We start from the raw sequence: 27548 nt of genomic DNA on the forward strand, positions 1-27548 counted from the left end.
TGTGCTTGGTACATACAGTAGTATATTACTTATCCTGAGTTACAGATTGTATTATGCTCCAAAGCTACATTCATAATTCTACAGCCTTCAGAGCAGAATTTATACAATGTCTTTCACTGGCTTAGTGTCTACAGAGAGATCGGTTTAGTGATTTGCAATCTAAGACGTCTTTATATCTGCCATTGTACTGTCACTTGATGTATGAAAAACTAGCCACTGCATTATAGGAGCTAGAATAAGTTGTTAGGTGGAAGTTTACCCACAAGCTTCAAAAGTGACCGTATTCCCTCAAAAGCTGTGGGTTGAATGCTCGTTCAATAGGAAGAGGGGGGAAAGCCACTGTCAGACATCTCTAGCGACAGCTTATCTTCCAGGCGGAAAAAGGGTGGCGTATAATAAAATTCAAAGTGCCCTATCCCTCCTGCTTGGGGAGAGTTGGGAGGCTGCCATACACATAATATAGTCAGACGGTTCCTCCAAAATCTGTGCTTTTTTGTGTTTAGGGGCTTTAACAATACAATAGCTATTATCTTGGGGGCAACAAAACATTGTTTTTGGCAGTTGTCCCCTGAACCTGCGTATTTCAACTAGGCTGGGTCTGTAAAACTAGCCTTTTCTATGATGTAGAGGCATGACTACGTTTTATCTCAAAATGGAAAGGGACTTCATGATGTGCAAATTTGGTGACTACTAGTGATGAGCAGCATAGGCAATAGTCGATTTCGAGATATTTCACAAATTTATGCCCTAATATTCGCTATAAATTTGCAAATTCTAGAATTCCTGTCATTATTTTCTTGATTGCGAAAATCAGCAATGTAATTAGCGCATATTGCGCCAACAATACAGGCATGGCTCACTTTTGCTACATTTGTCAAGCTGCTAGAAGTTTCCTAAGACTGGTTGGCAGCAACTTTCGTGACTGAGAAAGAACTCTTGATAGAGTGCTCCAATATATTCGCAATTGCGCAAATCGACACTAATAATGCGCATATTTTTGGCGCAATACATGCAACTTCACATTTTATCAGGTCTGAGTAGATATTACTAAGCATTGTTGTGACATCACAACACTATGTCTGTAGCATGTATGTATGAACAGCAGAGAAATATCTCTTTCTATTCAGAAAAACTGACAGAAAAAGGTTTTTTTATTTTCAAAGACGAAAGACATAGACATCACAGCACTGTAATTCCTATCACACTACTTAACACCCTGCACTGGAACCTATCAGCTACACTATATCACTATCTAACCTACACTATCTCCCTCTATCTGTATTATACAGTCAGGGCCATAAATATTGGGACATCGACACAATTCTAACATTTTTGGCTCTATACACCACCACAATGGATTTGAAATGAAACAAACAAGATGTGCTTTAACTGAAGACTGTCAGCTTTAATTTGAGGGTATTTACATCCAAATCAGGTGAACGGTGTAGGAATTACAACAGTTAGCATATGTGCCTCCCACTTGTTAAGGGACCAAAAGTAATGGGACAAATGGCTTCTCCGCTGTTCCATGGCCAGATGTGTGTTATTCCCTCATTATCCCAATTACAATGAGCAGATAAAAGGTCCAGAGTTCATTTCAAGTGTGCTATTTGCATTTGGAATCTGTTGCTGTCAACTCTCAAGAAGAGATCCAAAGAGCTGTCACTATCAGTGAAGCAAGCCATCATTAGGCTGAAAAAAACTAAACAAACCCATCAGAGAGATAGCAAAAACATTAGGTGTGGCCAAAACAACTGTTTGGAACATTCTTAAAATGAAGGAACGCACCGGTGAGCTCAGCAACACCAAAAGACCCGGAAGACCACGGAAAACAACTGTGGTGGATGACTGAAGAATTCTTTCCCTGGTGAAGAAAACACCCTTCACAACAGTTGGCCAGATCAAGAACACTCTCCAGGAGGAAGGTGTGCGTGTGTCAAAGTCAACAATCAAGATAAGACTTCACCAGAGTGAATAGAGAGGGTTCAGCACAAGATGTAAACCATTGGTGAGCCTCAAAAACAGGAAGGCCAGATTAGAGTTTGCCAAACGACATCTAAAAAATCCTTCACAGTAAAATCCTTCACAGTTCTGGAACAACATCCTATGGACAGATGAGACCAAGATCAACTTGTACCAGAGTGATAGGAAGAGAAGAGAATGGAGAAGGAAAGCAACTGCTCATGATCCTAAGCATACCACCTCATCAGTGAAGCATGGTGGTGGTAGTGTCATGGCGTGGGCATGTATGGCTGCCAATGGAACTGGTTCTCATGTATTTATTGATGATGTGACTGCTGACAAAAGCTGCAGGATGAATTCTGAAGAGTTTCGGGCAATATTATCTGCTCATATTTAGCCAAATTCTCCAGAACTCATTGGATGGCGCTTCACAGTGCAGATGGACAATGACCCAAAGCATACTGCAAAAGCAACCAAAGAGTTTTATAAGGGTAAGAAGTGGAATGTTATGCAATTGCCAAGTCAATCCTCTGACCTAAATACGATTGAGCACGCATTTCACTTGCTGAAGACAAAACTGACGGGAAAATGCCCCAAGAACAAGCAGGAACTGAAGACCGTTGCAGTAGAGGTCTGACAGAACATCACCAGGGATGAAACTCAGCGTCTGGTGATGTCTATGCGTTCCAGACTTCAGGTTGTAATTGACTGCAAAGGATTTGCAACCAAGTATTAAAAAGTGAAAGTTTGATTTATGATTATTATTCTGTCCCATTACTTTTGGTCCCTTAACAAGTGGGAGGAACATATGCAAACTGTTGTAATTCCTACACCGTTCACCTGATTTGGATGTAAATACACTCAAATTAAAGCTGACAGTCTGCAGTTAAAGCACATCTAGTTCGTTTCATTTCAAATTGTGGTGGTGTATAGAGCCCAAAATTTTAGAATTGTGTCGATGTCCCAATATTTATGGACCTGACTGTATATATAAACGAACTAACTAACTAACTAACTATCTAATGTAATTAAATAAGGATCCAGATGACTCATCAAAGCACAGAGCACAGCAATGTCACTGCTCTCTCTCTCAAAGCTGCAAAAAACAGCAGAAAATGGCTGCTTGGGCGTTTTCTATATAGTAAAGGGGTAGGCAACTTTCCTATTGGTTGCTAGGGATGTTGCTAAGCTCTGACAAAGATATTGCAGCCTTCCCATTGGCCCACAAGCAAAAAGCAGTAGTACTGAGAAAAAAAACTAAAATATTTGCGATTATGAATATATAGCACTATATTCTAGATTTTCGCAAATTTTCGAAGTGCCGATATTCGCGATAAAAATTTGAGATTATAATATTCTCGCTCAACACCAGTGACCACACATCCACAGAGACATAGGATTCTTCAGGTGAGCTTGGTGGTAGCTGTCCGGTAACAGCATCCATTCTTGTTAGAGAAATAAATGACTTTATCCTCTCATATTGAAACTTTTCAGGTCAAGGCTAAGTCTTCCTCAGTTACTTGGAGTTTCTATAGTGAGAGACGAAGGACTGCAGATAATTGTCCAGCAGATTTATGAAGACCTTAGCTAATCACTTCCTCAGTTTGACTTGATCTGTAATACTGTAAATTGAGAATTTACATTCACAGGCATCACTACAGCCACAGCAGCCATAAGAAATTTCTTTATGGCCCAGAGTCTGAGGGGTCTATCCAGGTTCAGAAATTTGGTTTAGTGGCTTTCTGTTGTCTACCTCAACTATTTGGCTTATCGATTGTCCATAAAATCTAATATGAGACTATTTTTCCTCTTTTGTTTGTAGTTATTCTGTTTTTATGCATTACTACTGTTCAGTTTACTGTCAACAACGTGAGGGCCCACTACATACTTTACATATACAGGGAGTGCAGAATTATTAGGCAAATGAGTATTTTGACCACATCATCCTCTTTATGCATGTTGTCTTACTCCAAGCTGTATAGGCTCGAAAGCCTACTACCAATTAAGCATATTAGGTGATGTGCATCTCTGTAATGAGAAGGGGTGTGGTCTAATGACATCAACACCCTATATTAGGTGTGCATAATTATTAGGCAACTTCCTTTCCTTTGGCAAAATGGGTCAAAAGAAGGACTTGACAGGCTCAGAAAAGTTAAAAATAGTGAGATATCTTGCAGAGGGATGCAGCACTCTTAAAATTGCAAAGCTTCTGAAGCGTGATCATCGAACAATCAAGCGTTTCATTCAAAATAGTCAACAGGGTCGCAAGAAGCGTGTGGAAAAACCAAGGCGCAAAATAACTGCCCATGAACTGAGAAAAGTCAAGCGTGCAGCTGCCAAGATGCCACTTGCCACCAGTTTGGCCATATTTCAGAGCTGCAACATCACTGGAGTGCCCAAAAGCACAAGGTGTGCAATACTCAGAGACATGGCCAAGGTAAGAAAGGCTGAAAGACGACCACCACTGAACAAGACACACAAGCTGAAACGTCAAGACTGGGCCAAGAAATATCTCAAGACTGATTTTTCTAAGGTTTTATGGACTGATGAAATGAGAGTGAGTCTTGATGGGCCAGATGGATGGGCCCGTGGCTGGATTGGTAAAAGGCAGAGAGTTCCAGTCCGACTCAGACGCCAGCAAGGTGGAGGTGGAGTACTGGTTTGGGCTGGTATCATCAAAGATGAGCTTGTGGGGCCTTTTCGGGTTGAGGATGGAGTCAAGCTCAACTCCCAGTCCTACTGCCAGTTTCTGGAAGACACCTTCTTCAAGCAGTGGTACAGGAAGAAGTCTGCATCCTTCAAGAAAAACATGATTTTCATGCAGGACAATGCTCCATCACACGCGTCCAAGTACTCCACAGCGTGGCTGGCAAGAAAGGGTATAAAAGAAGAAAATCTAATGACATGGCCTCCTTGTTCACCTGATCTGAACCCCATTGAGAACCTGTGGTCCATCATCAAATGTGAGATTTACAAGGAGGGAAAACAGTACACCTCTCTGAACAGTGTCTGGGAGGCTGTGGTTGCTGCTGCACGCAATGTTGATGGTGAACAGATCAAAACACTGACAGAATCCATGGATGGCAGGCTTTTGAGTGTCCTTGCAAAGAAAGGTGGCTATATTGGTCACTGATTTGTTTTTGTTTTGTTTTTGAATGTCAGAAATGTATATTTGTGAATGTTGAGATGTTATATTGGTTTCACTGGTAAAAATAAATAATTGAAATGGGTATATATTTGTTTTTTGTTAAGTTGCCTAATAATTATGCACAGTAATAGTCACCTGCACACACAGATATCCCCCTAAAATAGCTAAAACTAAAAACAAACTAAAAACTACTTCCAAAAATATTCAGCTTTGATATTAATGAGTTTTTTGGGTTCATTGAGAACATGGTTGTTGTTCAATAATAAAATTAATCCTCAAAAATACAACTTGCCTAATAATTCTGCACTCCCTGTAGTCATACACCTTTGTATACATTCCCACTATATTCCACAAATCGTCAGTCAATGTTTTTCCTTAGCTTTCTTTTCATAGTCTTATATTGTGTGATCTGGAGAAGGATTATACGCCTCTCTCCTCGGATTTACTTGGAACCTGTGTGAGGTCATGAGATTGAAGGAAGCTACTTACACTTTAGGGATGTGTTTGTTGGACCATTAAATGCAAAGCTGGAAACAATAACCTAATCTAACTGCTTTGCGCTGAGAGATCTGAGTCTTAATGAATAATGATGTGTTGCCAGAACGGTTTATGTTATATAGAAAAAAAATAAGGAAACTTAAGTGCAGAAACTTTTATCCTTACGGTATTTAAAGCTGGGTTTTAACAATTAATGTAATTGTCTTATCAATCTAGCAAACAAATACTGTATGAATAAAGTGTCTTATATGGAGATTATCATGTAGAAAATCATTAAATCGAGAAAATATGCCAAAAAATTGTCCAGTGAAATCATAAGATTGCATGATCTGTGAGAATTTGCTCATTTGGCATTCAAATGACATATTATGATTAGAGATGAGTGAATTTCTCACAAATTTGATTCGGCCGGATCGCCAAATTTTCTGAAAAAAACTGCTATTTCCTGGCTGCAAAGAGCCTTTGTAGTGGTGTAGAACACTGTGCCTTGCAGTAACATGCATAGGGAGTCTGCTGTGGTAGTTAAACAATACTGTGAGTCAGTATGACATGTAGATGACAGGCGTCGCTCATAGAATCACTGCACACTTCCCTTTTGGGCAGTTACGGTGCCAAAACTGACCAAATAACTCAAGTTTGAACTCAGCCTTACAGGTCAATGTTAGCTCCAGGTATAAAGAATTGTGCAGAGGCCCAAGATCCTACTATAGCGCGAAAGAGCACACTCCTTTTACACCAATTCACTGATTCCACATACATTTCTACAGAACCTGTTCCATTAAATGCTTATACAAGTAGAACCCCCCCGACAGAGTGGAGTGGGTGTCAGCAGTAAGTTTGTGTTGACGTCACTGATTATTTTGCCCTTCCTCTGATCTGTCAAAACAATAACCCCCAAAAAACAGATCCTGTCTGTGGAGCATCCGCCTTCACTCGGTCAGCATTTGGTCAGTAATCCATCAGTATTGCTAAAGCCAAAAAAACAGGAGTGGATCCAAAACAGAGATGACACGTGAATGGAATATTTGCATGTCTTCTGTGTTTTGTACCCACTCCTGCTTTTGGCTACCAAATCATAAGCCAATTCTGTTACATAGACAGTATCAGTTGTACTTCTCATTTTTCCTTCCTTTTGGACAGATTAGAAGAAGGGTCAAATAAATGATGATGTCAGCCAGGCTAAAAGGCAAAATAGTGGCCCAGTCATGAAGTGGGGAGGGTGAGAACAGCATAAGAAGTCCAGGCCCTATGACATAGTGGTGAGGTGGAAGCAGCATGAGGAGACCACAGAGTGGCTCAATGACAGTGTGGAGGTGGCAGCAGCATCAGGAGGAGGCCACAGATTGGCACAATGACAGTGTGGAGGTGGCAGCAGCATCAGGAGGCCACAGAGTGGCACAATGACAATGTGGAGGTGGCAGCAGCATCAGGAGGCCACAGAGTGGCACAATGACAGAGTGTGGAGGTGGTGCCAGCAGCAGCATTATCAGGAAGAGGCCACAGAGTGGCACAATTACAGAGTCTGCAGGCAGCAGCAGCATCAGGAGGAGGCCACAGAGTGACACAATGACAGAGCGTGGAGGTGGCGGCAGCATCAAGAGGAGACCACAAAGTGGCACAATGACAGTGTGGAGGTGGCAGCAGCATCAGGAGGAGGCCACAGAGTGGCACAATGACAGTGTGGAGGTGGCAGCAGCATCAGGAGGAGGCCACAGAGTGGCAAAATGACAGTGTAGAGGTGGCAGCAGCATCAGGAGTCCACAGAGTGGCACAATGACAGTGTGGAGGTGGCAGCAGCAGCATCAGGAGAGATGATTGGTGAGGTGTCAGCAGCATCAGGAGACCACAGAGTGACCCGTTAACAGAGTGGGGAGGTGGGTAGCAATACCAATACCAGCTGAAGATGGTGGGTGAAAGAAGGAGCACTTGGCATTAGGCGTGTGGTATCAGGCGGGTGGCAGCATCAGATTAGTAGCTGAGGCAGGTAGCCAGAAGAAACCGGTCTCTTTTGTCAAAGTGTTGTTGTGCCACCATGGATGATCTAGTCTGATGCTTCAGGCATTGGTGGGTGGAAATCCTGGCTGATCCATGCCTGATTCATCTTGACAAAAGTCAGTCTCTCCACATTTTAGGTGCAATGGCGAGTTCTTCTTGGGCCAACTATGACCCCCACCACACTAAATACCCGCTGTGGCTGGGCAGGACAGCTTTTTCAGGGCAAATTCTGTCAGTTGCGGCCAAAAATCCTGTTTGGCTGCTGTCATGACCGCTATCCAAGCAGCGGTCGTGTCGCACCAGACGGAGGGGAAGGGGGACCCTTATCTATGGATGGAAATAGAATGGCCACCCCTGACTAACCCTAAGCTGGCACCTGTCTGCCCTGATACCCTAGACGGGGTGTGAACCCGTGCGGCGAGCAGGATGCCTAAACCCTCAGTCACCCTAACAAGCCTAGAGTGGGGAAAGGCCGATGGGAGCACTAGTCACCATCACTCATGTCTAGGAGAATAGCAGGGGAAGACAGCAACAAACAAACTATAACAGAGATAGACTTATCCAGTCACGAGCAGAGAAGGCGATCCCAATCACGACAGTCCACGCCGGACAAGAGCTCCACAACAACACCATCAAACGATCTCCTTCAAAGGTCAGAATAGAACTGGAAGTAAGGACTATATCTGGCAATGACTGCAAGTGAAATTGAAACTAATATAGTAGCTGGGAGTGGCAGACAGGACTCACCTGAGAAGGATGCCTACAAACTCCCAGTCAGGACAAAAAGGTTCACAAGGCAAAACCCGGATGACATACCCTGAACCATGGAACAAACTCACAAGCTATCGCGAGTAGCAAGTCGCTGCGACCTTCTCCTCCCAGACCTGTCTGGATCAGTCACAGTCGTGACAGTACCCCCCTTTCTACGAGGGGCCCCTGGACCCTCAAGACCAGGCCTCTCCGGATGGGAGCTATGAAAAGCCTGAATGAGTCTGTCCGCTTTTATCTTTGAAGCTGGAACCCACATTCTCTCTTCGGAACTATAACCTCTCCAGTGCACCAGGTACTGAATAGAGCGGCGAACATATCGTGAGTCAACAATCTTTTCTACCTGAAACTCAAGACTGCCATCAACAACCACCGGTGGAGGCGGTAGTGGCAATGGTTCAGGAGGTTCTACATATCTCTTAAGCAGAGATCTGTGGAAGACATTATGGATCCTTAGAGTCTGAGGTAGCTCCAGACGAAAAGCCACCGGGTTAATGATCTTAATTACCCTATAAGGACCAATAAATCTCGGACCTAATTTCCATGAGGGAACCTTAAACTTGATATTTCTGGTAGACAACCACACCAAGTCATTCACCCCAAGGTCCGGACCTTCAGAGCGCCTCCTATCAGCCACACGTTTGTATCTACCACCCATTCTCTTCAAACTTTCTTGCACACTCTGCCACACTGAAGAAAGTGAAGACAAAAATCGTTCCTCCTCGGGAATCCCAGACGGCCCCCCCTCACTAAACGTACAAAACTGAGGATGGAAACCATACGCACCAAAAAATGGTGACTTATCGGTGGATTCTTGACGACGATTATTAATGGCAAATTCGGCTAACGGTAAATAAGATGACCATTCCTCCTGAGTTTCGGAAACAAAGCATCTCAAATATGTCTCTAGGTTTTGATTGGTACGTTCAGTCTGACCGTTGGACTGTGGATGGAAAGATGAAGAAAACGACAGATGAACCCCTAAACAAGAACAAAAAGCTTTCCAAAATTTAGAAACAAATTGGGTACCACGATCCGAAACAATATCGGAAGGGACCCCGTGAAGCTTCACGATGTGGTCAATAAAAACCTGAGCCAGTGTGTTAGCATTAGGCAATGTGGCAAGAGCAATAAAGTGCACCATTTTACTGAATCTGTCAACAACTACAAGAATAACAGTTTTCCCCGCCGACACTGGTAGATCCGTAATGAAATCCATTGATAGGTGCGTCCAAGGCCTGTTGGGGATGGCTAGAGGTAAAAGACGCCCTGCCGGACGAGTATGATCTACCTTAGAACGAGCACAGGTAGCACATGCAGACACAAAATTCAACACCTCCTGGCGCCACTTAGGCCACCAGAACCGACGAGGCACTAATTCAGAGGTTGCCCTACTACCTGGGTGTCCTGCCAGTGTGGAGTTATGGTGTTCTTTTAGTATCTCCAGGCGTAAATTTTCTGGCACAAACAGTTTACCCGAGGGGCAGGAGGCCGGGGCGTCCCCCTGAGCTTCCAACACCCTCCCCTCTAAACCTGAGTGTAATGCAGAGACCACCACCCCCTTTTGCAAAATGGGCTCTGGTACCTCAACATCACCCTCTCCAGGAAAACTTCGAGACAATGCATCCGCCTTAGTATTTTTTGCCCCCGGGCGATAGGTTATTACAAAATTAAACCTAGTAAAAAATAACGACCACCGAGCCTGTCTAGGGGTGAGACGTTTAGCAGACTCCAGATATAATAAGTTTTTGTGATCAGTAATCACCGTGACGGGATGAACCGCCCCCTCCAAAAAATGACGCCACTCCTCAAAAGCCAACTTAATAGCCAAAAGTTCCCTGTTGCCAATATCATAGTTCCTTTCTGCAGTAGACAATTTCTTCGAAAAGAAAGCACAAGGACGCCATTCACCAGGGGACGGGCCCTGAGATAGTACCGCTCGCACCCCCACCACTGATGCGTCAACCTCTACAATAAAACGAAGCGAGACATCTGGCTGTACGAGAATAGGGGCCGAGGTGAATCTCTCCTTCAGAGATGCAAAGGCAGTTTTAGCTGCATGTGACCATTTGGAAAAATCGGATCCCTTTCGGGTCATGTCCGTCAGTGGTTTGACCACCAAGGAATAGTTCTTTCTAAATTTTCTATAAAAATTGGCAAACCCCAGGAAGCGTTGCAATGCCTTCAGGTTCTCAGGCAGATCCCAGTCTATAATCGCCCGAATTTTCTCTGGATCCATGCGGAAACCTGAATCTGACAACACATACCCCAGAAATGGCAGTTCTTTTATGGCGAACACACATTTTTCTAACTTAGCAAACAATTTGTTGGCCCTTAATATCTGCAGCACTTGTCTCACATGGATCTTATGTGTATCCAGATCCGGGGAATAGACCAGGATGTCATCAAGATATATCACAACAAATCTCCCGATAAGGTGACTAAAAATATCGTTGACAAAATGTTGGAATACCGCAGGCGCATTAGTAAGACCAAATGGCATGACCAGATTTTCATAATGCCCTTCCGGAGTATTAAAAGCCGTCTTCCACTCATCCCCCTCTTTGATGCAAACCAGGTTATAGGCTCCTCTGAGATCCATTTTGGAGAACCATTTAGCACCAGCAACCTGATTAAAGAGGTCGGGAATGAGAGGAAGAGGATAGGGATCTCGGATAGTTATCCGGTTTAATTCCCGGAAATCCAGGCAAGGACGTAGGCCCCCATCTTTCTTTTTAACAAAAAAGAACCCTGCAGCCACAGGTGAAGAGGAGGGTCTGATGTGTCCCTTAGCCAAACTCTCCGAAATATAATCTTTCATAGCCTTCCTCTCCGGGCCGGAAAGATTGTATAACCGGGTTTTAGGTAGTTTTGCCCCAGGTAGTAGATTAATCGGGCAATCATATGGACGATGAGGTGGTACCTCAACCCTTCTCAGAGAACACATCCATAAAATCTGACAGAAAGGCAGGTAAAGATGTTACAGAGAGTGTAGAGCACCTACTAATCAAGCAGTTGTCCTTACAATGTTCACTCCACTCCACAATCTCCCCGGCCTGCCAATCCACCACTGGATTGTGAGTCACCAGCCAGGGAAGCCCCAATACCATAGGAGCCGGAAGACCGTCCAGAACATAACAAGAGATATGCTCTTTATGGAGGTCCCCTACCTGCAGATGGATATTATGGATGATCTGAGTTAACTCTTTCTGAGTAAGAGGGGAGGAGTCGATGGCAAAAACAGGAATAGTTCTGCGTATCGGTTCCGGAGTAAAACCCAGAGCCTGAGCAAACCGTGACTCCACCAAGTTGACCCCCGCCCCACTGTCCAAAAAGACGGAACAGATCTCAGTCTTATTGCCCGCCTCAACGGTAGCGGACAACAAAAACTGAGACATGCGTATGGAGGAAACGAATACGCCCAGACTGTTATCCTCCGCACAATCTGGGGACTCTAGTTTTCCGGCGGCTCCTTTGTTTGTGGTCTCTTGGGTTCTGAGGGACAAACCTTTACAAAATGACCCCTCCCCCCACAACGAAAACAAACCTCTGACCTACGGTGGAACTTAGGAGGATTCACCCGTCTAGTGGCGCCCCCTATTTGCATTGGTTCGACTGGATCATAACAAACCGATCCCTGCCCTATAGAGGCCTCCGTAAAATTTAATAGTCTCTCCCTGAGTCGTCTGTCGATTCTTATGGACAGAGACATAGCAGCCTCCAGAGACCCAGGGACCTCGTATACCGCCAGCACGTCTTTTAATTTTTCAGACAACCCCTGGCAGAACTGACTCCTAAGGGCCGAGTCGTTCCATAACGTATCAGTCGCCCACCTACGGAATTTGGAACAATAGACCGGTTCTCTTGCCGAAGTCTACGTAGCTTAGACTCAGCCAGTGAGACCCTGTCCAGGTCATCATATACGAGACCCAGGGCTTCAAAAAACTCCTCCACTGATCGTAAGGCCAGAGAGTCTGATGGTAGGGAGAAAGCCCAAGCCTGCGGATCTCCTTGCAGGAGAGAAATTACAATGCTCACCCGTTGTTCCTCACCGCCGGAGGATCTAGGGCGTAACCTGAAGAACAATTTGCAAGCTTCTCTGAAGGTTACAAATTGGTCTCTGCCTCCTGAGAACCTATCAGGTAAAGCCACTTTTGGCTCAGAAGTACCTTGGTTTCCCGTAGCAACGGTGGAACCCAAGGATGGCTGCTGCTGCTGCAGCACTGTTGCTTTTAATCCTGCCACTTCAAGGGATAATCCCTGTAATTGTTTCGCCAAAATCGTAACCGGATCCATAGTGGAACATGAAAAATACAAAGCAAAACAGCAAGCAAAAAAAAAAATAAAAAAAAAATAAATGTCACTTTTTTTTTTTTTTTTAAAGGCCAGATATACTGTCACGACCGCTATCCAAGCAGTGGTCGTGTCGCACCAGACGGAGGGGAAGGGGGACCCTTATCTACGGATGGAAATAGTATGGCCACCCCTGACTAACCCTAAGCTGGCACCTGTCTGCCCTGATACCCTAGACGGGGTGTGAACCTGTGCGGCGAGCAGGATGCCTAAACCCTCAGTCACCCTAACAAGCCTAGAGTGGGGAAAGGCCGATGGGAGCACTAGTCACCATCACTCATGTCTAGGAGAACAGCAGGGGAAGACAGCAACAAACAAACTATAACAGAGATAGACTTATCCAGTCACGAGCAGAGAAGGCGATCCCAATCACGACAGTCCACGCCGGACAAGAGCTCCACAGCAACACCATCAAACGATCTCCTTCAAAGGTCAGAATAGAACTGGAAGTAAGGACTATATCTGGCAATGACTGCAAGTGAAACTGAAACTAATATAGTAGCTGGGAGTGGCAGACAGGACTCACCTGAGAAGGATGCCTACAAACTCCCAGTCAGGACAAAAAGGTTCACAAGGCAAAACCCGGATGACATACCCTGAACCATGGAGCAAACTCACAAGCTATCGCGAGTAAGTCGCTGCGACCTTCTCCTCCCAGACCTGTCTGGATCAGTCACAGTCGTGACAGCTGCTCAGTAGTCCATCAGATCTTCAATGTGGGGTCGCATGCCACCACCTGCTGGTTCAGGTCCTGCTCCAGGTCTAGCTGCTGCTGGTGAGTAGTTTCTTCACTAGGCGGGTGAGGAAAGCTGCTCATCAGCGACTCTAGAATTAAGTTGCTGCTGATGGAGCTGGAACTGCTCCTACCCCCACACCCTGCCATAGCAGCCATGGCAGAGAAATGTGAGCGCAGAGGGCCCCCCTGGTCAGACCTGCGAGAGGATGGACGATGGTACAGATAGACAGCAGTCAACTGACTACTTAGGATGTCTCTATAGTAGTCCAGTTTGTCCTCCCTCTAAGTGGGTGTAAAAATGGTCCCCATTTTGGACCGGTATCGAGGGTCCAACAAGGTGGAGAGCCATAAGTCATGTGAGCAAGCAAGTGAGCATGCATCGTGCCATTTGTGCAAGTGACTCGGAGGGACTTCCTGCCTCCATCTCCAGTGCATACTGTCACGGTGTGTCTGGGTCCTCTGCCTCGTCTCCCTCATCTCCTTGTAGCTTCTCTGGCTGCTCCTGCCCCTCCTATCCTGTCACCTATGTATAAAAACCACCCATTTCACTACACATTGCTTGTGCTCCAATGTCCTCCTCCTCCCCCTCCTTATGCTCCTCCTCCAGTTCAACCCCCACAGGACTCATGTGGCCATGAGATCTAGGTGCCACGTCTCCAATCCCCTGACCAGCCAAATTTACCAGCATCTGTTCCAGGACATGAAGAAGTGGAATGATGTTGTTCATCCCGTAGTCCTGGCAACTGACAATTAACGTGGTCTCCTCAAAGGGCCTAAGCAAACACCAGGTGTCACGCATGAGCTGCCACTGGCTGACATCGAAATTACACAGGGGAGTACTGTCCTCTTGGATCATCAAGAAATCGTTTATGGCCGTTCTCTGTTCCTATAGTCGGTCCAACATATGGAGGGTGGAATTCCAACGGGTGGAAACATCTCATATCAGCCTATGTTGGGGGATTCCGTTCTGGCGCTGCAGCTCAAGGAGGGTGTGCTTTGCAGTGAGCGAATGGCTGAAGTGCATGCAAAGTTTCCTGTCCATTTTTAGGATGAGTTGTCGCAGAGAAAGCCAGGATTCTATTTCTTGATTAAGGACAAGGAGCAGTTCCTCCCCTGTGTGACTCCGTTCGCCCAGGCAAACGAGGTGCAGAACAGCATGATACCACCGTGCCCTGCACATGTGGTATGCTGGAGGGGCACTGTGAATTGTCCCTGCAGTGGAGGCTGAGTACACTGTGGAGGATGAGGCGGCAGAGGCAGACATTGTCGCAGGATTAACGGCATAAGAACGTGGAGGCAGAAGTGGCGTCACCTGGCCAAGTTGCTGGTTTGGCTGTGCAGTGACCACATTCACCCAGTGGGCCGTAAAGGACATGTATTGTCTCTGACCGAAGTTACAGCTCCACAGGTCGGCCCTGCCATGCACTTTGGCAGACACCGACAGGTTCAGGGACTGGCCCACCTTCTGTTCTACATACGTGTGAAGGGCTGGTACTGCCTTTTTGGAAAAGAAGAGTCCACCACTTGGAAAGGGAGGAACTGAAGCACCAGTAACTTGGCCAGGAGCACATTCAGCTTCTGCGCCATTGAATGAGTGCACGCATACTGTTGTCTCTGGCACTCGCTTCGGTGATCGATTGCTGACGGAATGACTGACGAGGAGTAGGAGAAGGAGCAGGAGCATCAGGACCAGCAGATGATGGGAAGGACAGACAGCTCCCTTAGGCTGAGGTGGTGGAGCCTTGACTGCCTGAAATCGGGTGTGTGTCACTGGGTGATGCAGCGGTTGCTGCGGCAGGCTGGACCACCACATCGGAGCCACGGTTCTCCCAGGCCACTTCATGGTGACGCTGCATATGATGATGCAGGGCCGTGGTGCCAACAATGGCACCCTGGCCACGCTTCACCTGCCTACAGATTTTACAAATGGCCATGTTCACCTCCTCCAGCTGCTTAACAAAAAACTGCCACACCGCCGAGTAGGTGGTTTTACCCTTAACACTCCGCATTGACTGACTGCTACCGCTGCTGCTTCTGTGAACCCCTGCACCACTACTTTCTGGGCAGATAGGCTCCTGCAAAGTGGGTGGTTTACCCTGGGTACTTTTGGCTCCTGACCTCCCGCTTCTGCCACCCTGCTGACTCCCAGCAAGGCTAGTGACTTGCTGGCTCCGCCGCTGCCTCACAAGCAAGCTGCCATCCTCTTCTTCCGATGATGATGAAGCCCCTAATTCACCCAGCTCCCAAGTACGATCAGCTACATCATCATCATCATCGGGTACTGTCTGCTCGTCACTGATGTCCTCCTCAACGGTCTCTGGGTCAGAAGCTTGACCGCTCGCAACACCAACTCCCATGCCACTCTCCTCATCACTACTATTCAAGAACCGCTGAGTTGCTGGTCATGACACGACCGCTAGACTCCTGCTGCCACGCCCACTTACTCTGCTGCGATCTGTGCCTGCACCAGAAACATTTAAGCCTCTGCCACTCCCCTGTGCAGGGCCTGGCAGTTTTCTGTCTGACATACTGTTAGATCAAATAAATAAATAAAAAGGAAATTAAAACACCCCAAAAAAAATTCTCACTTTACGACACAACGGCTAATAAGGCGTTTGTTTTTTCCACTAATACACGCCAAAGAAGGCTTTAGAACATATAACTGCACAGCTGAACGGCAAATAGGCCCTTACTTTTTTCCACTTATACACGCCACAAAAGACATTAGAACATATAACTGCACTGCTGAACGGCAAATAGGCCATACTTTTTGCCACTAATACACTCCAAAAAGGGCTTTAGAACATATAACTGCACCGCTGAACGGAAAATAGGCCCTTATTTTTTTCCACTTATACACGCCACAAAAGGCTTTAGAACATATAACTGCACTGCTGAATGACAAATATAGATTTTTTTGCCACTAATACACACCAAAAAAGACTGTAATTTTCTCTCTTCACTACACAACGGCAAATACTTTTTTTTGTGCAACTAATACACGCCAAAAAGGGCTTTAGAACATATTACTGCACCGCTAAACTACAAATATATATATTTTGCCACTAACACGCCAAAAAGGGCTGTAATTTTCTCACTTTACCACACAACAGCTAATAAGCCCTTTTTTCCCCCACTAATACAAGCCAAAAAATGCTTTAGAACATATAACTGCACAGCACAAGGGCAAATAAGACACAGGAATATTTCCTTGTAATAAATCCTGTTAATGGCTGTATCAAGCAGCACTTTCACCCCAATAACAAGAACGGTTTGGTCGAATTACAGAGCTGTATATAATGGCAATTTGGATCCCTAGTCAGTGCATCAAGGTGTAATAGGATTATTCTTATTACCCTGGCTATAAACTCCACTACTGAACCCTGTTCTGCTTCAATATTGTGGAATGATTCCTCCTTATCCTTTCCCTGAACTTCTTCTATACAGCAAAATAAAAGTTTTAAAGTATTTTCTACCACTGTCCCTAGCGCCTGCTGACATCTCTCCCTGCACTAAGTACATTGGAAATGGCTGAATCAAAAATTGCTGAGGCTACTTATAGGTCTGTGACATCACAGGACTGGCTGGCTGCTGATTGGCATCATGCATGGCATTGTGGTTGATCCCTCATTCCCAGAGTTCCTTGCTCCATGTCCTAACATGTGCAGCAGCCATTTTAGGAAAAAATGCTATTCATTACCACGAAGCGTGAGGTAATTCGGATTCGGTGCGAATCAAATTTTACCTGAAATTCGGATCGAATTCCACTTTGTCAACATCGATTCGCTCATCTCTAATTATGATAGCCCAAAAATTATCATTGGATGGTGTGATCCCCCCATGCACATGTAAACAGGCATCAGCTTAGTCATCAGCATGGGAGACAATATAAAAGGAAGAAAAAAGCAATCTCAAAAGTGATCAAATTGACAAAAAATAAATTATTGCTATATATAAATGCATAGCTTTTGAATGGTAAAACTCACTAAATTATCACTCGGTACTTGTCTTTACAAATATATCTTTATGTGTACCTTAGGTTAGAGGACAAAGGACTTATCACTTTTTATGGTTCACCACAGTCTCACTCAAGAATAGGTGCTCAAAAAGAAGGCTGTTTGTCAATGAGAGAGAGCAAGGTTTAAGTCTATAAGGGACTGCCATACTAAAAATTTTTAGGTGTGTGCTTTTTTGTAGGAAATAGTGTTGATCAAGCACCAAAGTGCTCGGATGCTCTGGCTGAACACCTCAGGATGCTCAGGTGCTCTACCGAGCACCCGAGCACAATGTAAGTCAATGGGAGAACCCGAGCATTAAACCAGGCACCCCCTGCTCTGAAGAGTGGAGGGTGTCTGGTTCACATAAAAAAAACATCAGAAATTGATGGAAACACCACTGAAATGGTTCGGGAACACCATGGGGAGGATGTCTGGATGCATCTTGGACTCCCAGGTCGCTGCTGGGAACACTGTTGTCCGAGTAGTACGCCACTTTTACAGACTGACAAGAATACTCACAAAACCGAAGATAAAATCGATTTTAGAGGAAAAATTGTTAGGAAACATTTTTCCTGTATATTTACTTGTATATAAAGTGCAAGTGCTGCCAAAAATTACAAAGAGGCACTCCGATACAACCTGTATATCACATAAAGGAGGGCCTCATTCACATTGTGGTACAATTGTTCAGGTAGTGGGACTCCTATACTCATAAAGCCTATGCACTATGGGAAAGGGCTGCCAAAAAATTACAAGGAACTGGAGGGCATTATACACACCCTTGAAAAATTATGATTGATGACCTGCTGGTGACCCTCAAACACATTAGGAGCAAGGGCCTGCTGCTGAGCTGACCATCTAAAAAAAATTGTGGGCGAGGGCCTGCGGCCTAGCTTACGATCTAGTAAATTTAGTGGGCGAGTGCCTGCTGCCGAGCTGACCATCTAAAAAATGTTGTGGTTGAGGGCCTGCTGCCAAGCTGACCATCTAAAAAATGTTGTTGTGGGCAAGGGCATGCTGCCGAGCTGAACATCTAGTACATTTTGTGAGTGAGTGCCTGCTGCCGAGCTGACCATCTAATACATTTTGTGGGCGAGTGCCTGCTGCCGAGCTGACCATCTAAAAAATGTTGTGGGCGAGTGCCTGCTGCCGAGCTGACCATCTAAAAAAATTTGTGGGTGAAGGCCTACAGCCGATCTGACTATCTAATAAATTTTGTGGGCGAGGGCCTGCTGCCGAGCTGAATATCTAATACATTTTGTGAGCGGGTGCGTGCTGCCGAGTTGACCATCTAAAAAATTTTGTGGGCGCTGGCCTGCTGCCGAGCTCACCATCTAATACATTTTGTGGGCTAGTGCCTGCTGCCGAGCTGACCCACTAAAAAATTATATACAAGGGCCTGTAGGTGAGCTGACCCTGTAAAAGGATGTAGGTGAGGGCCTGCAGGTAATCTAACCCTGTAAAACATTGTAGGTGATGGCTTGCAGGTAAGCTGATCCTGTAAAACATTATATGCGAGGACCTGCAGGTGAGGTGAACCTGTAAAACATTATATGCAAGGGCCTGCTGGTGAGCTGACCCTGTAAAACATTAAATGCAAGGGCCTGTAGGGGAGCTGACCCTGTAAAAGATTGTAGGTGAGGACCTACAGGTGAACTGACCCTCTAAAAAATTATATGCGTGGGCCTGCAGGTGAGCTAACCCTGTAAAAGATTGTAGGTGAAGGCCTGCTGGTGAGCTGACCCTCTAAAAAATTATATGTGAGGGCCTACAGCTGAGCTGACCCTGTAAAAAATTATATGTGAGGGCCTGCAAGTGAGCTGACCCTGTAAAACATTATATGCGAGGGCCTGCAGGTGAGCTGACCCTATAAAAGATTGAAAATGAGGGCCTGCTGGTGAGCTGACCCTGTAAAACATTATATGTGAGGGCCTGCAGGTGATCTGACCCTGTAAAACATTATATGCGAGGGCCTGCAGGTGAGCTGGCAATTTCCAGCGCTGCTGCAGCGTCGACAGAGCGGCTGAAGCTGTCGATGACTTGCGGAAATGTGCACACACACGGCGGACCTTGACCAGTAGTTCAGGAAAATTGGGGAGGTTTTGAAAAACCGCTGAACCACTAAGTTGAAGATGTGGGCTAGGCATGGGATGTGTGTGAGCTTGCTGTGCTCCAAAGCCGCCACCAAGTTATGGCCATTATCAGTCACAACGATGCCTGATTCTAGGTTGAGTGGCGAGAGCCACAGCTCAGTCTGGTCTCTTATCCCCTGCCACAGCTCTGCGGCGGTTTGCTGTTTGTCCCCTAAGCATATCAGCTTCATCACGGCCTGTTGCCGCTTCCCCACTGCAGTGCTACACTGCTTCCAGCTACCGAAAATTCGGAGGTGGAAGTGGAGGAGGAGGAGGAGAAGTGGGGGTTGCAGTCAATAATGTAGGTGCTGGCAGAAACCCTAATCGACGTAGGGCCCGCAATCCTTGGTGTCGGTAGCACCTGTGCCATCCCAGGGTACGACTCGCTCCCGGCCTCCACAACATTCACCCAGTGTGCCGTCAGGGAAATGTAGCGTCCCTGGCAGAATTCACTTGTACATGTGTCCGTGGTTAAGTGGTCCTTCCCAGTAACTGCGCTGGTCAGGGCACGTGTGATGTTGCTGGATACATATTGGTGTAAGGCTGGCACGGCACACCGTGAAAAATAGTGGCGGCTGGGGACTGCGTAACGAGGGACGGCCTCCGAAATTAGGCTGCGGAAGGCCTCAGTGTCCATAAGCCTAAATGGCAACATTTCCAGGGCCAGTAATTTGGAAAGTTGCACATTTAGTGCTATTGCCTGTGGCTGGGTAGCTGGGTATTTGCGCTTGCGTTCAAATGCCTGGAGTAAGGACATTTGTACGCTGCGCTGGGACACAGAAGCGGATGTGGTCGCTGATGGTGCTTACAAAGGTCCAGGTGCAGGGCGGGAGGCATCCGGGCATGTGCCTTCGACAGGGGATTGGCCAGCACGTAACACAGGGAAAATGAGGCAGTGGTGTGACCCACAGAGACAGATTGTGGACCTAGGCGTTCGGCCCACCTATTAGGGTGCTTTGATGCCATGTGGCGGATCATGCTGGTGGTGGTGAGGTTGCTAGTGTTCATACCCCTGCTCATTTTTGTATGGCACAGGTTGTAAATTACAATTCTTTTGTCGTCCGCACTTTCCTCAAAAAAGCGCCAGACTGCAGGACACCTACCCCTTGGCAAGGGAGATTTCCGCAAGGGTGTGCTCAGGGGAACAGTAGTGGGCTTGTTTGGTGTGGCCCGCCTTCTCCCTTTTGCCACCCCAATCCCTCTTTCAGCCTGTTGCGGTGCAGCAGATCACTCCCACTCTGTACTGCTGTCCTCGCTCGGCTTTCCACCTTCCCAGGTTGGGTCAGTGACTTCATCGTCCATCACCTCCTCTTCCACTTCCTCACTCTGCTAATCCTCCTGACTTGTTGACCTAACCACAACCTCAGTGATTGGCAGCTGTGTCTCATCATCATCCACCTTATTAAACAGTGATTGCCGTTCCCCACCGTCATCTTCTTGTGACTGTGGATGTTCAAGAGTTTGGGAATCAAGGCACAAGATCTGTCCCTCTTCAAGCATGCTTGGCGAGATGGCCAAATCAAGGAATGGCGCTGAAAAGAGTTCCTCGGAATATCCGAGTGTGGGATCACTTGTTTAGCCAGACTCTCCATGGTGGGAGGAAGGAGGATCAGGGTGAGGATAGTGTTGAGCAGACTCTTAGCTACAGAGACTGGACTTGGTGGAAGACAGGGTGGTGCTTAAGCAACTGGAAGCATTACCTGCTGCAATGCAACCTACTACCTGGTCGCACTGGTCTGACTTCAAGAGTGGTGTCCTGCACCGTCCTGCAAACTGGGATATGAAGCTAGGTATCGTGGATGATTGTTTTTCTTGTGCTCTGGCAGCAGGCACAGTTTCACTGCCTCAGGGCCACGGCTTCTGCGTGCACCATCAGCATCACGGCCACTGCCCCATCCCTTACTGCTCGCTTTCTTCTAATTAAATGTTATATAATACATAATCCCCAATATATGTGTCATCGCCCTAATAATATTTGAGGACATCAGTGGGGTTATTTCCCCTGGAGCTTTCATTTTCAAAGTGATTATACTGTATTTCCAAAACTTCCTAAAAAACTAATTATCAAGAATACATTTATGAATCAGGTAAAGGCCATGAAAACAATGGAATTGCCTCATATTCAACATAGTTTTAAATAAAAGAATATAAACTGAAAAAAGGAGTATGTACCAGAATCATTATCCATATTATCAGCGCAAGCCATTTCCATAATGATATTGCATCCAGCTCCGCTCCAACCAACTTGACATACACAATGCCATCCATTTTGGTCAAGTGTGCACTTTCCATTACCGTAACAAAGACCGGGACAGCCATCTTGAAGTAAAGAAAAAGACAAAAACACTAGTTTAGTTATGCTTTACAAGTCATATACATCTATAACACAAGTATGTAATTCTTTTACAGAAATGTCCATGTACCTTTGAAGGCTATGCATGTTTCTGCAACCACTTTTGTTAATCCAATGCATGTAAAATAAAAAAATGAAGCAACTTGGCAAATAGTCTTGAACAATATCCTACCATTTTGTGAATACAGCTCCCAGAGAAGGGAGCGATATTTGACTACCACATGTGACTAAGCACAGGTTTGTTTGCAGTCTGCAGCCATGGAGAAACATAGGTGTGCACAGGGCTGGACTGGCCTTACACCCTACAGGGAAACTTCCTTGTAGGCCAATGTCCATGGGTCTTCTCAAGCCCTGCTCACAGCTGCCAGCCGGTAATTATGTACCTGCTACAGGTGTCCTCAGATGTCTTCCTGCCCCACCACAAATGGGCTGCTTCTAGGGAGGAATTTGGTTCTGCTGGGGCAGTTTTTGTGCTGCACTCTAGTATTTGGTTTTGGTGGGGCAATATTTTGTGCCATACTGTGGTATTTGGTACTGCTGGGGCAGTATTTTGTTCTATACTGTGGTATTTGGTTTTGGTGGGGCAGTATTTTGTGCTATACTGTGGTATTTGGTACTGCTGGGGCAGTATTTTGTGCTATACTGTGGTATTTGGTTTTGGTGGGGCAGTATTTTGTGCTATACTGTGGTATTTGGTTTTGGTGGGGCAGTATTTTGTGCTGCACTGTGGTATTTGGTTCTGCTGGGGCAGTATTTTGTGCCATACTGTGGTATACTTGTGTTGGCCTTTCCTCCAGTCAGTTTGGATATGCCTTTTACATGGGGCCCCTTTTATTCTTTTTCCAGGGCCATTTTAAATTATAGACACAAAACAGCAGTTTTGTTTTTAAGCGAAAAATTTTGAAAATAAAAGGTAAAGCCTGACAATAAACTAAAGTAAAGTGAGATATCAAGGGGATATATATATGGACATGCAGTGAAGCTGAGAAGTAAGCTTGGGGCAAAGAAACTGCACAAATTGCAAAACTCAGATCTGTTAGGCCGCTATTTGGCTACAGCTAGTCATGCACAGTGTGTGTGTGTTGGCCTCCTGACTCTACCCTGAGGCCAAGAGAGATAAGGATCAGGCAGTTGGATTTTAACTGTTTAGTTGACCAATTCTTTAGTTATTGGTGAAATACATTTTCACTGGCAGCAGCTTCCTCTCCTCCATAGAGCACACATGCCTGAGGCACACATACATGTGTATGGAGGGTTCGAAGACAAACTGTAGCTTTTGGCCAAATTAATATTCAGCCAACACCTATGTAATGTGCATGGCCAGCCTGATGCTGGGTCCTACTCGCGCATGCATTGGTATTTATGGCTTCTTTTATATTAGAACTAATTCATTTTTATTTTTCTGTGATATACACACCTCTTACAGCATCCAAGTAGTGAGCTGTAAAGAAAAGCAAAAAATACAGCATAAAAAACATAGGCATATATACATGTTAAAGGTGCATATTAAAAGCAATAAACAGGGTTTAAAGCTGATGGAGTACACACAGAAACATTCACATTATTAATTATGCGAAAAACGCTGCGTGATGGGATGACACAACATAGACAGTAATATATGACAGCAGATGTACCCCAATTACAGCTTTCCAGCCTCTGAAACAGAAGCTGAGGACTAGAGCAGGAATATGAAATGCAATTAGTCATCGACAAGAACTTCTTTCTTGATGTGCCTTACCAAATTGAAGGCCTGGAGGTATGAATCATTAGCGTGGTCTGAATTTCTGCACATAAGCATGGCTAATGCTATATTCATTTAAAATATCCAACTGGGTTTGGTTTTTTTAATTGTTTTTGCGTACTAGAATATGAAATGTAATTTGCACATAAGATCTTTGGCTCATTGACATATGTGCCATGGGTTTGTTTATCCAGCTTTGCAGGATACATTAACGGACAGATACTGACAAATCCTGACAGACACCTTTAATACGGCCAGAATAGACCTGCAGACTGTGTTATTGCCATCAGAAATGGCCATAATGTGAGTGTGAATAGATCTTTTACTTGATAACTAACATGCACATGAACATTGTTTGGGTCCGCTCCCGAGCCTCATTTTTTTGCGCCTCGGATGTGGACCCATTCACTTCAATGGGGCCGCAAAAGATGTGGATAGCGCTCTGTTTGCTGTCTGCATCCGCACCTCCGTTCCGTGGAGTCACAAAATAATAGAACATGTCCTATTTATTTGTCCGTATCACGAACAAGCATAGACCTGGTCTATTGAGGGCCAGACCTTTCGTTCCACAGAATGCGGAAAGAACAAAAAATTTACCCTGACATACGTAAAAGCACTCAAATTATCATTTATATGTAGTTCTAGGACTCTCTTGCCTTATCTTGACATATGCCTTACTCCCATAAAACTTTACTTTTATTGAATTTGTACAAACTTTTGCTGACCATTAAACTATGCTTTGAAAACTATCAGTTGTGTAGCCTTTATTTTCACTTTTCTATCATTTTGTATCTTTTTGCATCTTGCTCTCACAATATTCTTATAGTATAGTAAGGGGCTGGCCCCCGACATGTTTCACCAGCTAACCTGGCGTCTTCAGAGGATCGGGCAATAGGAATATTGTGAGAGCAAGATACAAAAAGTTACAAAATGATACAAAATTGAAAATAAAGGCTACACAACTGATAGTTTTTAAAGCATAGTTTAATGGTCAGCAAAAGTTTGTCCAAGCAGAATGCGGAACGCACAGGGCTGGCATCTGCAAAACTTGGTATGGCTATGTACATGAGGCCTAACTTCAAGGTTTTTCAGGGACCCAGTAGGTCCCATAAACCCACTTTAATTAGAAGGAGGGGACATATACGGAGGGATCTGGTCTCGTCTGGTGTATGAATTAAGTTAATGGGCTGGTCTGAGGTCTGAATTAATTTTGTGGTCTAATCTGGGGTCTGAATTAATTTATGGGTCTGGGTCTGAATTTATTCAGGATTTTGTGGTCTGAATTTATTTTATTGAATGAATATTGCGATAATACTTAATCTTAAATGCCCAATTTATTGCATAGTAATACTTTTCAGGGAATAACCTCTTTAAAAAATCTGTCAATTTTTCGTTCATTGCCAAATATCCAAAAATATTATTTTCATTTTAGTATAGGATGATATTTGTAAGAGAAAATAAGCCAGCATTTTCAGCTTTACTTCATATTTAGATTAGAAACTCACGGCTTGTCCAGATAGTCTTTAAGCACGGCTCGATATGTTTGAGTTTCGTATTATTACTGCTATTATTACTGCAATCTCTCTTATTGTATTCTTATTGTCCATATTGCCTCCTTTGCTGGCTGGATTCATTTTTCCATCTCATTATACACTGCTCATTTCCATGACGTCCAACGCTGCTCATTTCCAGGATGGCCAATGCTGCTCATTTCCAGGATGGCCAATGCTGCTCATTTCCAGGACGGCCAACGCTGCTCATTTCCAGGACGTCCAACGCTGCTCATTTCCAGGACGGCCAATGCTGCTCATTTCCAGGATGGCCAATGCTGCTCATTTCCAGGATGGCCAATGCTGCTCATTTCCAGGATGGCCAATGCTGCTCATTTCCAGGACGTCCAACGCTGCTCATTTCCAGGACGGTCAATGCTGCTCATTTCCAGGATGGCCAATGCTGCTCATTTCCAGGACGGCCAACGTTGCATGTCTACGTGTGCTCCCACGGTCTTGGCCTCCGTAGAGGCCGATACCTTTTCCTACAGTGTGCAAGCACGACCACCGCTGATGGATTTCAGGGTGGTTGTAATCCCTGGATACGAGCAGTATACAATGTGATGGAAAAATGAGTCCAGTCAGCAAAGGAGGCAATATGGATGACAACAATACATGAGTAAGTGCCTTCTATTAACTTTCCCTACATAATGGATACCATTTGCTGAAGTGAGACAACCCCTTTAACACATCAGATCAGTTTACGATACACAAGTTAATTACTCACCAATTGTGCACTGTTCACCCTCCCATCCTGGGCTACATTCACACTTTCCATCTTTACATTGACCATGTTCAGCACAGTTTGGGTGACAGGTGCGCTCTTCGCAGCTAGCTCCTCCCCAGCCATCTTCACATTGACAGACACCTCCTGAGCATACACCGTGACTTCCACAGTCGACTGCACACAGCTCTAGAGGAGCAATAATGAGCCAGGGTGTTATTACGCCACCTAAAAGCTTTAAAGCTATGCAAATCCTCATTATGGGTATGACAGCATAACACAGCAACACAGATTTCCAGGAGTAAATTCAATTACAAGTAACGCTTCTACTGTAACCACTTTTTTCTTTAGGAAAACAAATTGTCATGCAAATTTCACTTAGCTGACAACCAAGAGTCTATCACATTTATGATGTTAACTTAGTCCCAGCAAAGTATTGCACTTGGGCAGTGTTCCAGCATTAAAGCTTGATAGATGGGAAAGCAGAAAATGCACTCTAGAGGGTAAAGAAATCACTTCTCAACACAGAAAATATGTATTGATCTGTGCAAAAAAGATAGAATACAAGAAGAGACTGGCGGCAGCTAAACCACACTGGTTCTTATTGTGTGACCTTCCTTAGAAATATCATGTGCAGAGGTAATAAATTGAATGATATGTGAAATGACATGCAGTTGCTATGTGGATACTATTATATATTGGGACAGGGAGATGAAATAATAGTTATACAATTAAATGACAAGGATAGTGGGAGAAAGAGTATTGCAAAACAGAAGTGGTCCACCGGCCATAGCAGTCAATCAGAGTGCAGCTATCAGTTTTCAGAGGTCCTTCTGAAAATGAAAGATGCAACCTAATTGGTTCCTATGAAGAGCTCCTCCGCCCTTCATTGTCTCCAGTTTTGATAAATTGTCCCCAGAGAGTATTCTAGACATAAAGGTATGAAATGAAAAATAATCTTAATGTCATGTAAATACCTGTCCATGCTCCAGCGGTGAGTCTGGCCTCTTTGCTGTGGCAGCCAGCTACGCTGACAGTCGGGCTGATCGGCCTGCCAGGGATGTTGGTGTAATCTGGCCCAGTGCCGGCATCACATGCTTCCTGTCAGCGAAGGATTTAGGGTGCCTTCACATGCTGCGGGTTTTGCTGAAAATTTTTCCGCAACTGAAAGTTAGTTCCATTTATCTGAATAAGGCTTGTAGAAATTCATGTGCTTGCCATGTGTTTTAAGTGAATGGAACTGATTTTCACTCGCTGAACATTCTGCAGCAAAATCCACAGCATTGGAAGGTACCCTTAAACAGGGGGGTGCGGTCTTCATTGCCCTACTAGCGTTTGTACATTTTGGAACTTCTGGATCGTGACTTAAAGGGATTCTGTCACCTCGTTTTAGCTTATAGAGCTGCGGACATGCACGGCTAGATCGCCGCTAGCATATCCGCAATATACCTGTCCCATAGCGCTGTGTCCTTTTATTGTGTTTAAAAAATGATAGATATGTAAATGATGCTGGTAAGGAGCCCAAGGGGCTGTACTAACCCTGCTACGCCCCCCTGTAAAGGAGCCCAGCACCGCCTGCATCCTCCGAAT

General features: G+C 45.1%; 1 protein-coding gene across 1 annotated transcript in view; it reads right to left on the reverse strand.

Moving 5' to 3' along the window:
- The window catches only part of TENM1 (teneurin transmembrane protein 1), an 840365-nt gene that overhangs the window by 244277 nt on the left and 568540 nt on the right, over positions 1–27548 (reverse strand). Inside the window, 3 exon segments of the mRNA XM_040405386.1 lie at positions 21763–21909; positions 23361–23384; positions 25962–26147. Of these exon segments, the coding sequence (XP_040261320.1) occupies positions 21763–21909; positions 23361–23384; positions 25962–26147 (357 nt within the window).

This window comes from Bufo bufo, chromosome 8, assembly GCF_905171765.1.
Source record: "Bufo bufo chromosome 8, aBufBuf1.1, whole genome shotgun sequence".
Lineage (NCBI taxonomy): Eukaryota > Metazoa > Chordata > Amphibia > Anura > Bufonidae > Bufo > Bufo bufo.